General features: G+C 37.3%; 1 protein-coding gene across 2 annotated transcripts in view; it reads right to left on the minus strand.

Annotated features, from left to right (window-relative positions):
* Positions 1-12,939, minus strand: part of cntnap2b (contactin associated protein 2b) — a 41,741-nt gene that overhangs the window by 5,004 nt on the left and 23,798 nt on the right. Inside the window, exons 10-22 of one of the 2 annotated variants that reach the window (XM_058761872.1) lie at positions 12,256-12,418; positions 11,374-11,480; positions 10,845-10,964; positions 10,116-10,234; positions 9,924-10,008; positions 8,958-9,114; positions 8,011-8,138; positions 7,638-7,808; positions 6,814-7,032; positions 6,438-6,674; positions 5,432-5,659; positions 2,582-2,715; positions 2,379-2,472 (exon numbers count right to left, since the gene is read on the minus strand). In XM_058761872.1, coding sequence (XP_058617855.1) covers positions 2,379-2,472; positions 2,582-2,715; positions 5,432-5,659; positions 6,438-6,674; positions 6,814-7,032; positions 7,638-7,808; positions 8,011-8,138; positions 8,958-9,114; positions 9,924-10,008; positions 10,116-10,234; positions 10,845-10,964; positions 11,374-11,480; positions 12,256-12,418 — 1,962 coding nt within the window. The other variant, XM_058761881.1, reaches the window with a different exon arrangement.

Here is a 12,939-nt window from a genome sequence, read left to right on the forward strand (position 1 = left end):
TGATTTTCTGTTCAAGAAACATTTCTTATTATCGTCAATGTTGAAAACAGTTGTGCTGTTTGATAGTTTTTTGGAAACCATGAAACAGGTTTCTTTGCGAGATTGATGAATAGAGAGTTCAAAATAACTATTTATAATAGAAATCTTTCATAACATTATACATTTACTGTCACTGTTGATCAATTTAATGCATCCTTGATTACTAAAAGTATTAATACATTTAAAAATAAAAAAAGAATAAAAATCATATTGACCCCAAACTTTTGAACGGTATTGTATTATACATAGGCCAACCATTATGTCAGATAAATCTTTTCTTGTGATTGTGTCAATGTTGTTAAAGAGCAATATGCCACTGTTATGGGCTCAACAATTAAAAAAAAGTGAATTGCCTGAAATCCTCTCAACCATTGTCAAGTAACTTTAACATCTCATCTCTTGTGGCTTATTGCTTTAGTTCACATCTGCAAAACAAGACCGGAACCAAACAACATGACACTTGAAACCAAAAGCCTTGTTTTTCAACATGAACATGATAAAGTTGATGCATCTTTAAATATGTGAGAAGAGAGAAAATCGTCTTTGTCCTTGATTATCCTCATCTTTTCTTCCCATATATTATTGAACATCACACAAAACATCCAGCTAAAAAAAAATCACATCTGAACAATATATGCTAATATTTTGAATGTAAAGCATTTTTTTAACGGTACCTGTTTGCGATCACAGATGTGGAAGCACGAAGCAGGTCTTGCAACTCAAAGCAAGACACCAGATTTCTCCTTTCTGTCTGTCTCTTTCTCAATCTGTTCAATCAATCCTTCTGTCTAACCTTGAAGCGACAAATAGCTTGTGAACAGTATTACTGATCTGTACACAGACCCATCACCCGTTCAGCTGCTCTGTGTGTGTAATGCAGCTCAGGGCGTTCCAGCTCATCTCTGCTAGAAACGTCTGCAGGAAAACCCGGAGCCTGGATTGAGATCAGGAGCAGAACCCAGAGCTTTCACATGATGACGTCAGGACTTACAGTCAGAGTCCAGTTAAAGGAAAAGCAGGAGAGACGTGTTCTTGGTCACTATGCCTAAATGTATGAATGAGTTTGTTATAGTGCTGTCAAATGATTAATCGCGATTAATCGCATCCAAAATAAAAGTTTTGGTTTACGTAACATATGTGTGTGTTCTGTGTATATTTATTATGTATATATAAATACATACACATACTGTCAGAGAGTCACTGTCTCCGTCATCACCAGGAATCACGAGATCGCAATCACCTGCATTCTAATCACCAGCACCTGCGCACCCTCATCAGCACTCCCATAAAGCACTCACACTCTCTGGCATTCATCGTCCGGTCTACGGTTCACACCCTGAACACAGACCAGGCTCCTCTTTTCCCGTAACTCTCTTGTGCTTCCTCCTCAGCTCTCCCCTGTGACACTCCACCGTTACTCCAGCGAATACCTACGATTACTTCCATTGCTCCCCGGATACTCACTCCCAAGGACATTACTCTTTACCCCTTCCTGGACCCTCATCGACTCCCACACCTCCTCTGTTTATTCATTCATTTAAATAAAGTCACATTGCACCTCTCACCCTTGGTTATCGGCTCAGTTTGTGACACATACAATATATATATTAAAAATATTTACATGTATATACATTTATATTCTTATATTTTATTATTATATATAAACATATTTAATATATAAACATAACATATTTTTCTTAAATATATAATACATAATAAATATACACAGTATACACACGTATATTATGTAAACAAAAACTTTTTTTTGGATGCGATTAATCGTGATTAATCATTTGACAGCACTAGTTTGTTACAATAGATAGATACACTGCTGCTCAAAAGTTTGGCGTCAGTAATTTTTTTTTTTGAAGAAATCAATACTTTTATTCAGTAAGTATACATTAAATTGATCAAAAGTGACAGTGAAGACATTTATGTTAAAAAAGATTTATATATCAAATAAATGCTGTTTTTTTAAACTTTCTATTCATCACAGAATCATGAAAAAAACGTATTATGGTTTCTACAAAAATATGAAGCAGCACTACTTTGTTTACATTGATAACAATAAAAAATGTTTCTTAAGCAAATTAGCATATTGTAATGATTTCTAAAGGATCCTGTGACTGAAGGCTGGAGTAATGGCTGTCGTGCTATATAAAGTAATAATATTTCACAATATTAGTTTTTCGTGTTTTTTGGATCAAATAAGAGCAGCTATAGTGAGCATAAGAGAAAGTAGTATAGAAAAGGAACATTTGTTAATAGACAGCACAATTAAAACCCCAAATGTGGGGGTTTTAATATGGGCTAAAATATGTACATAATAGCCTACTTACCAAAAACTTTTCCTAGGAAAATGGTCTTCACGAGGTTGAACTCAGCGTCTGAGGCTTCAGGAAGAGTGTAGCTCACTGTAGGATAATGATCCACCTGCAACACCACAGACAGACTCTTAAATCCAGGGAATTGTCATTATTCATCTGAACTGTGAAACCGTCTTCATCTAGTGGCTCCGTTGAGGCAGATACAGATACAGCACCTGCAGCCGAATGAGTCTGTCCTGTCGGGTGATGTTGACGTTATGAGGCTGACCGTTAGCCATGTTACGATGATTCAGGTTGATCGTGAACGGCTCCCTCAATCCTCCCAGGTTATAGCGGATCTGTAGAGTACCTGATGGAAAACAATGTTTCATCAGTCTTAAGTGCACGTATGCAGGGTTATTATCGTCAAAGGGCACCTATTAAGTTCGCGGATGACACAACCGTAGTTGGACTCATCTCAGATGGAGATGAATCTGCATACTGAGAGGAGATCCACAGACTGGCGGCCAGGGCCCGGTTGCATGAAAGCCCGTAAGGTTACAGGAACGCTTAGTGAAACTTGGGTTGCAAGAAAAATCCTAAGGGTCAACTTAAGGAACCTTAAGGCTGTCATTAAGTATTCCCCTTAATTATCTAAGTGTTCCCTTAAGCATTGCTATGTAACTATTGAAAATGAATAGTTATTAGTAACTATTTCACCTTGATAAATTTAAGGGACCAAAACAGCTCCCTTAAGTCATCTTAAACTCAGTATTTTTACGATTTTTAATGTAAGACTTAAGACCTGCACAAATAAAATATCATATGAGCGTAGTAGGGCAATGACTATGGTAACATATTAAACTGTAAAATGACTGTAAAAAGCAGGTTTTCACAAAACAAAAAGTTTTATATAATTTTTTAAGAAAATGGATGAGTTGTATCAATTATTATATTAATTGAAACAATTATTATTAATCAATTATTACATTAATTAAATAACAATATGTAATGCATGTCTTAATTGTTTAGATTTTTATAATGCATTATCTTCTTGTCGATCCACCTGTTCACATTTACAACTCTGCGTGTTTTCAGCGTCAAAACATAGGTTAAGTTTCACATTTGGTAAAATTTCTGTCATTGGTTAGCAGGAGGTGCTTTCACTGCAGAAACAAAGCGGTACGACTGTACACAAAGCAGCGCAGAAACAGGCAGCGCTCATTTATTCGTCCGTGTTTTAGTTGGTTAGGTTTGTATTTTGTTATGTTCTGTTTATTGTCATAGATATAAATATCTATGTTTATTGTGAGATGTAGTAACTATAGCAATCGCGGCACCCATTGCCGTATGTTGCCAGGAACGCTTAGTAAACACTTAGGTAAGGGTGACAGTTAAGATGTTTGTTGCAACGCTCTTAAAGAAATCCCTTACCTCAGGGAATGTTTTCCCCTCAGGGATACCCCTAAGTCAAATTACTTAAGGACATTCATGCAACCGGGCCCTGGTGCTCAACAAACAACTTGGTTCTGAACACCTCTAAAACCAAAGAACTGATAGTGGACCTCAGGAAGAAGCGAGACTCAGTCCCTGCCCTACTTTACATCAATGGAGAACGCGTGGAGAGAGTGGAGACCTTTAAATATCTAGGTGTCCTCATATCTAACGATTTATCCTGGGCAGCCAATACCACCACTAGAGTTAAAAGAGCACGACAGAGACTCCACTTCCTGAGGGTGCTTAGGAGAATTAATATGGACAGCAGACTGCTCATCCGCTTTTATCATGCAACAGTCGAATCTGTTCTGACCTACTATATAACAGTGTGGTATGCAGGCTGCTCTGCGGCTGACAAAAAGTGACTGCAGGGAGTGGTGAGAACGGCAGAGAAAATCATTGGCTGCCAGTCGCCACCTTTGGAGGATGTTGCCTCTACACACTATCTTAGCAGGGCACAAAACATCACAAGAGACTGCTCCCATCCCGGTCATGGCCTGTTTGAATTGTTGCCATCTGGCAGATGCTACAGATCAGCCAAAATTCACACAAGCAGATTCAGAGACAGTTTCTTTCCAAGAGCTATAAACATCCTGAACAGTTATCTACACTAAATTTGTGAATGCCATGTAGTTATAGTGCTTAGCATATTAACTGTATTTGTGTGCGTACATTAAGTATTTTTAACTGATCAGTGCCACACTTGTGAGATTAGTTTGTGCCGTTCGTAGCACGAGATTGGTTCGGTAGTGTGGTCGCGTGGCTCGGTCAATTGATCCGTGCCGATGATCGTCCCACTTTCAGTGCATTTGGCTTCCCATATGTACGGCTAAACACTGATTCTCTCGCTCTTAGTTATGTTGCTTCTGCCGGCTGTTTATTGCTGTAGATATACAATGCAGAGATGTATATGCGACGCCCTCTTCTGGAGAGTATCCACCTTTTTCTTCAACGCGGAAGTAAGCCTATGGGTGAGACTTCCGGTTCATTAGTCGCTATAGGGAAATAACGAGAAGAATAACGATGTGCAGTAAACGGTAAAACTGTTTGCACTACAAACCAGTGCGATCATAATTAAGATAATACATTAAAATAATATGATAAGACACACCAATTTGCATTATCAAGCAGTAAAACAAACTGTTTTGTACAGCTAAAAATAGCTAAACACAATGAGACCGGAAGCTAGACCCATAAAATTTTTACAGGAAGAAAAAGGTGATGCCCTCTTCTGGAGACGGGGCGGGAATATGCAGCTCATTTGCATTTAAAGCCATACACCCCAAATCAGCTCTTTTTTAGACACACACCCAAAATGACATTTTCCAGCTGTTATAATAAATGATCTGTTGGGTATTTTGGGCTGAAACTTGACAGACACAATCTGGGGACACCCAAGACCAACATTATATCTTGTAAAAAGGGGCATAATAGGTGCCCTTTAAATAAACAAAAACTAAAACCATAAAATAACAAACTTATAAATAACACTGTTTCTAAGCTATTATTAAAAAAGACTTTGCATATCTTATATCCAAAACCGAACATAAATGTTAAATCTGAGCAGTAAAGATACAAACGTGGCTCACCATTGTGCCGGACCACCACAGCCAGGTAGTCCTGCGTCTTGGAGCTAATGTAGATGAGGACTGCAGGTGTGTGGGACGTACTAAAACTAAAGCTCAGCTCCTCACAGGTCAGATTTCCCACCGCGCTCAGGACTCCAGAGCTGCCTTCCTTCACTGCAGGAGAAGAACTGCTCTCAGACATGAGGTCGTACCGCACCAGGGTCCCACTCTCAAAATACCCTCCAACATCTAAAACGGAGGCAGACAACAACAGGGCTTGATGTTAACATCTCATACAAAATTGATACAAGGAGACATTTACAAACAACATGACAATTTATTATAATACAAATTAGAATTTTTTAATATTTCTGCTTCAAAGTGCATTTAACAGAAGCTACAGTACAAGAGTTTATGTTGAATTAAATGCCAGATACAGCTTGTGTAACTAAAATACCAGTATTAGCCAGGAAAATGCATAATGTGGGACTTTTAATTATAAACAAGACTCAAACACACAAGGGCACTTATTTTGAAATGTCTATGCTTTACTATTAATTTACTTTGAAACAACTGCAGCACTCATATTTATTTAATGAATAGTTTTAAAAAGATTTAAAAAAAATCACATTATACTGTATCATGATTCCTGTTTTTCCATCCCCAAATTCGAGACCTCTAAAAATGATAATGAAGACATTTGTTATACATAATTAAGATATTTAAGACTTTATAATGACTTTTTTTTGCACACATGTTCCTAAACACATTTTAAAGTTTGAACACATCTATTTTGAGTTGCAAATGTGAGTGAAATGCTCTGTTGAGCCGTGAATAAGAACTAAAACTGGTCCAAATTGGCTTGTAGTCCATGTCTGTTAGCTTTGTCATCATCTGTATATGCTAATGTGCTCCTAAAAGATGAGATTTGTGCATTGCAATATATTTGTTGCCCATTACAGCCAAGGACGAAACTGAACTGAATTATTTATGTTATTTACTAATTCTGTAAGATAAGTGTCCATACCATCATTGCAGAAAGGCCCGTCGAAGGCGGTCAGACTGCAGTCGCATGAGTATCCATTGTATTTCTCTATACATTTCCCTTCATTCTGGCAATGCATCCCATAGCTGCTGCAGTGACCCGAGCATCCTGGCTTCACCCCTGGTGTGACCTTTGCCCTCCCTTCAAGGTCAAGTGTTATTCCATTGACCTTTAGGGAACGAATGCAACCCAGAAATCCTCTCTGCCCCCCTGAGGCACCTAAAGAGTTTCAGCAACACAAATATAATGAGATATAAAATGTTAACGCTTTACATCAAGGTAAATTAGATACACAAGTAAAATATATTTTTTTCTCTTGCTAAACTTCTACTTCCCAAACATCTGCCAAATTTCTTACCTACAAAAAGCTGGCTGAAGAGCTGCAGGCGCGTGTGGCCCTGAGGCGGGGCCGACCGCGCCTCCCTATGCACCTTGTCCAATCGCAAAACAGCCTCTTTAATATTCCGCTCCGCCTCCACCCTGTGCCACTGGTCATCATTGAGGGGTGTAGATGAGCGCACGGTTAATTCCACCGGCCCGTTACCCACGTCAAATGAGAACGACACCACTGTAGCAGCTGTGGGAAGCAGTGTTGTTATTGTTAAATAAAACTATTAAAAGCTATTTAAAAATTACAAAATAAAAATATAATGAAATGAAACAGAAATAAAATATAAATATTATATGAAAAGCAACCTTTAAAAATGTAACGAATATTGGAATTGTTGCCGTTGCAACTAAGATTTAAATTTCTAAAACTGAAATAAAGCTAAGAAGTTTAAATAATGTAAATGTAGTTTAAATAAATAAATAAATAATAATAATATAAATGAAAAAAGCACAAAACAAAATCAGTAAATCTTATTAATAAATTAAATAATTAAAAATAAATTGATTTTACTCAATTAAAATAAATTTATTTTTAATAAATTTTCATTTGAATAAATTAAAAATAAAACTGACAATAAAAAAATAAAAGCTAATTAAAATAAACACTACAGTGGTTTAAATATAAATATAAAACTATACTATAAAATAACATTGGTGGAAAGTGTTAAATAACACTGATAAGTATAGAAACTCAAAGCACAGTTCTTAACAATATGCAGATAAGACAGGATTCATTGAGGGCTTTACAGGCAATCCTACTCAAGATCAGGTGATAAAAGTATGTGGACTTACATTTGAGTTCTAAGCGAATATAATCTGGATTGCCAAGGTTTTCCAGAAAGACACCATGTGAGGCTGAAGTCTTAAAATAGAAGGACACATCTGCGCTGGTCTCGGCTTGGAAGGTGGGAAAATGAAGATAAGATGCAGGTGTGTTGAAGGACGCTGCATTCCAGAAGTGACCTATAAAAGAAACACATTGACAACTCATTAGATGTCTGATTTGGTAAAATTTAAAACTGCCGAATGTAATTTCTACCGGCATTAAACATAATTTGAGGTTATCAATCCTATCGTTTCACAAAGATTTTAAGGGTAGGTCACAATTAGTTTTGAGGATAGGCCTGTGATTGTTTGTGTGTTTTTGATACACTTCTGCACTTACGATCTCCCTGACAGCGCAGCGGCCCAACAGTGAGTCTGGCTTCAGATCCAGAGCGGTGTACATCACCAACCACCACCTGACTGACAGGCAGATGGTCCTTATACATCAACACACCAGCATCTTCTTTCCTGGAGAAACAAACACAATGCAGAGGAAGAATTATGGACCACAAGGGGGCAATATAGCATTGTGCAATGCAGCAGAGAGGAGCTGGAATATTAGCGTACTGCTTACTGCATACTGCACACTGTCTAGTACGTAAAATGTGCAATATTTTTTTTACGTTAATCCAGCAAAAGGCATCCTGTTATACATAAATATGGTTAGTATGCATTTTTTGGAATCCAAATCGCATTTTAGTTCACCGAGTCAAGGAGGAGGTATTAAAAATTGTGGTTGTTTATGGAAATTTAAGTTGAGCGCATTGCATTTCCATGCATAAAGAAAATTATTATGTCATGTACTACATAAGTGACTATTCAAAAGTTTTGGGTCATTAAGATTTTTTTAAAAGAAATTACTACTTTCATTCAGCAAGAGCACATTAAATTGATCAGAAGTAACAGTAAAAACATTTATAATGGTACAGAGGATTTAAATTAAAAAAATAATTCAACTTTGTATTCATCAAAGATTCCTGGAAAAAATGACCACAGTTTCCAACAAAAATATTAAGCAGCACAACTGTTTTCAACATAATAATCAGAAATGTTTCTTAAGCAGCAAGAAACCCAAACTTTTGAATGGTAGTAAATATTACTGCAAAAACATAGTATGGTAGTATGCAATTCCAACAAACCCTGGCTAATCAAAGCATCCCATATAACTATGAGTCCACCGGGCACCACTGTGTACAGCTGTGTACTCTCTGTCTTCTGCAAAATGCCATCCATTATGTAAGCCCTACTAGATTTCATCAGCAAAAAGAGAAGAGAGTAAGAGCTCACCATTGTCTCAGATCTGCATCACAGTTGCAGTAATATCTGGGATCTGTGCAGTTGCGTTCAATGCCACAGGCACATTTCTGCACACCTGGTCCTGAGCCGCCCCAGTAGAAGTGCTTCTCATTTCCCCTGCCGACCCACCATGTGGATGGAGAGCCGTCTTTATTTACAAAAAAATAAAAAAATTAAATAAAGATCTTAAATGATCAGAAAATTTAGTCATCCTCAGGCCATCCAAGATGTTGATGAATTTATTTCTTCATGGGAACACATTTGGAGAAATTTAGCATTACATGACTCTCAACAATGGATCCTCTGCAGGTGCCGTCAGAATGAGAGGCCAAACAGCTGATAAAAACATCACAATAATCCACAAGTAATACACACCACTCCAGTGCATTCATTAACTTGTGAAGCAAAAAGCTGCATGTTTATAAGAAACAAATCCAACATTAATGTGTTTTAACTTTAAACTGTCGCTTCTGGCCAAAATACCACTCCATAATCCATAATAATTATTCTTCCGGTGAAAAAATACACCCTCTTGTTGTTCTCTAATATTAAAAATTAACATTTTTGTTTAGAACTATTTTGGACTGTTTTTGCTTGCAAATGGTGTTTGATTTGTGCATATTTCTCTCCTGATTCAGACAAGATGGCTTTATCACCAGAGAAAGCAATATTATGGATAGAGGACTGATATTTTAGCCAGAAGCAACACTTTAAAGTTAAAAACACCTTAATGACTGATTTGGACTCTCTGGATTCTGACGGCACCCATTCACTGCAGAGGATCCATTGGTGAGCAAGTGATGGAATGCTAAATGAAGAAATGAAGAAACAAACTCATCTACATTTTAAATGGCTCGGGAGTGAGCACATTTTCAGCTAATTTTCATTTTGGGTGAACTATTCCTTCAAAGCAACTAAATTTTCTAATGAGCGCCGTGAGTTTTTAGCATCATTTACCTGGTAAGTTGAGTAGGCGTGATTTGTAGCACATGTACGCCACATGCTGCTCGCACAACTCAGCGCTGCTGGTGACGGCGTTCATCTGTATCACAAAAACATGAGCAGCTCTGCAGGTGAGCACCACATTCAGCATCTGTTGGTTAGGTGTAACAGTTTTCATTGTTAAATTCACACAGTTTTAAGCCTCACCTGTTCAGCAGACATGCTGTAATTGAGTGTGAGCACAGTCTTGTCTTCAGGTCTGGAACCCAATGACACAGAGCTTTGAGCTGGAAGGTCATTCACAATGGTTGTCCACACTTTGTCTTCTGAAATACACAGTATATACAAGTGCACTAGTCAGTGAGTATTCAGATGATAAGCACTCAGTTTTGGAGAAACCATTGGATGTTTTTGTTGCTTAAAGGAGTAATATCACATTTTAATAATATATTCCACAACAAACAGTGTGTACACAGTGAAATGAAACATATAATGTTAGTAAGGTTTTATAATAGTAAGTTTTATAATGTTATTTAAGATTTCATGCACCACAAACAGTCATAATTTAGTCATTTCTTTGGTACCAAAGGGGTCACTGATGTGTGAATGTGGGAGATTATGTGTTAATGTATTCCTTGTTATGACGATGAATATATTAACACATGATATGAATATATTAACAACTTCAGATGTACATGCTACACATGAACCCACTGATATTGTGTTATATATATATACTTATTTATTTAAATAAACTTTTGAATTAAAAAATATATATTTAAATATGTACATTTTATATGTTTTTATAGAAATAAATATTTAAATAACAACTTTATGTGCATACTTCACATTTTCCTGCTGATATTGTGTTTTGTTTTAAATATTTCATATATATTCAGAATATTTGATATATATTGTTTCATATATGGTTCTGACCCATCATATTGCAGGTGACTCTGAATGGCTCGAGGGGTCCACTGCTGTCCGGATCGATCCAGTATGTGTCTGAGCTTCGGCCCAAGTGTTTGTACTCCTCACAGGACTGCTCGTACACAGCTGCAGAAACACACATCGTAAGCATAAAAACAGCCACCACTGCAAGAAAATCTACAATGCTTCATTTCTGAGGACCAGTCAGCTAAATAAATGATAAAATAAATATCCTAGCATAATAATGACAATTCCAAACCAAAATTCTTTGCATGTAAGGTTCATTAAATTTGTTAAATGGTTTCTTGGAGATTAAAAAAATCTTGATTTTTCATTACAGGTTCTTTAAATCAGTTTATTGGTTTCCCTGTTCTTTAGGACACGAGTATGCTGATGGCTTATACAAAGTTCTTTGTGAAGCTCAAAATGTTGATTGATGCAGCAAGAGTCTATTTGCTATTGCTACATAGCAGCAGCTTCAGAGAAATAAGTACCCAAATATGTTATTGATATGATATGATTTTAGATGGCTTACAGTTGTGGCAGGTGGCACCAGAGTATCCAGTGCCTTCACAGGCACATTTAAATGTGTCTCCAGTTTGAGAGCACTTGCCTCCGTGTTCACAGTGGTTTGGCACACACCTAGAAAAAGAGAGAGATTAAAGACACTGGAAATGACTAGAAGCTGGAAAGTTTTTTTTACTGATGTTTTGCATTTAAAAAGGAAGCTAGGGATAGGAGATAAGGTTGGTTGCAGAAAAAAAAAGTTTCAAGTTGCCACTTTCTGAAGTAATGCCAGTTGAGAAGCTGCATTGACGAGTCATTGCCCTGTTTGATAATCTCTGTTCTTTGCAGCTCTATAAAAACTCATTTCCGCAGTCTGCAGAAGTATCAGATCAGCGGAGAGGTTCCCCTGATCCTGCATGTTAACTCAGTCGGCCTGATCAAACGGGGGCAGGACACGTGACAGAGCTTTGAGGAACTCCTGCTGAAGAGTGTCAGATGTGGCTTGCATAAGCTCCTCGAAGAGGCTTCACAGCTTTAAAATTCACCATAACTCTAATAAAGCAACCAATGTCACGACTCGAGGAACATCTTATTGCTTTTTGGGCAAAAAATTACAATCAAAATACAGCAGCGGCTTTGATCAGAACGCTGCGAACAAAGGCAAACATCTGTTCTTCATTAGTTTGCAGAGTCATCCGTGAGAGCACAGAGCAGTGGGTTCATGAATGAATATGGATGGGTACGGAGACTTGACTTTATCGCAGGGAGACGTGACATTACCATATGAAAAGCAATGCTGTAAGGGGAGCGCCTGTTGACTTTTACAAAGCAGATTATGCATAAACCTGTAAAACAGTTGTGGTTGTATGAAAATTCAATTCAGTGCAAGTCCATACTGAGAATGCATTACCTGTCTATGATGGCACACATATCCAGACTGACATTCTCAAAGCTGCCCAGCATGCCTTGCTCCACAGACTGCAGGTCGACCAACTGGTCATCGACATGTATGAGCTGCATGCAGCCCTGAAAGGAGCGCTGTGACGGAGAAAGGTCTGTCCGCGGGAAGTATCCTGCACATGGTGACAAGGAAATTAAACTGTGTACTCTTAAACGTGCATTCATGCAAAGCAGATCAAGCCTTTCTAGGAAGATGCTTACATTCAAGTATCCATCAGCATTGAATTTAATATTAATTTAATTGTTTTTGTATAAACAAGTATATATTTACATTAGGGATGTACCAATGTATCGGCCAATAACCAGTATCGGCGGATACAGAAAAACAATTAACTGCATTAACGGCTATTGTTTAAAAATAAATGATGATCAATAAATGATGGCAAATGATGAATGTAGGGATATCCACGTTAAAGAAATAATAATGAATTAACGCAGCGTTGTTAACACGGGTTCTTTTTAACCCTGAACCTGTAGTTCAAGGGTTGCCAGATCCACGGTTTTCCCTTCACCAAACATTATTTGTAGTGTGGCTCCCATCCAATAATTGCAAACGGTAAAATTGTTTATTATTTTTATATAAATTAGAGCTGTCAAATTGAGTAATCGCAATTAATTTCCAAAAATGTCTAAA

The sequence above is a fragment of the Onychostoma macrolepis genome, chromosome 02, assembly GCF_012432095.1.
Source record: "Onychostoma macrolepis isolate SWU-2019 chromosome 02, ASM1243209v1, whole genome shotgun sequence".
In the NCBI taxonomy this organism is placed as follows: domain Eukaryota; kingdom Metazoa; phylum Chordata; class Actinopteri; order Cypriniformes; family Cyprinidae; genus Onychostoma; species Onychostoma macrolepis.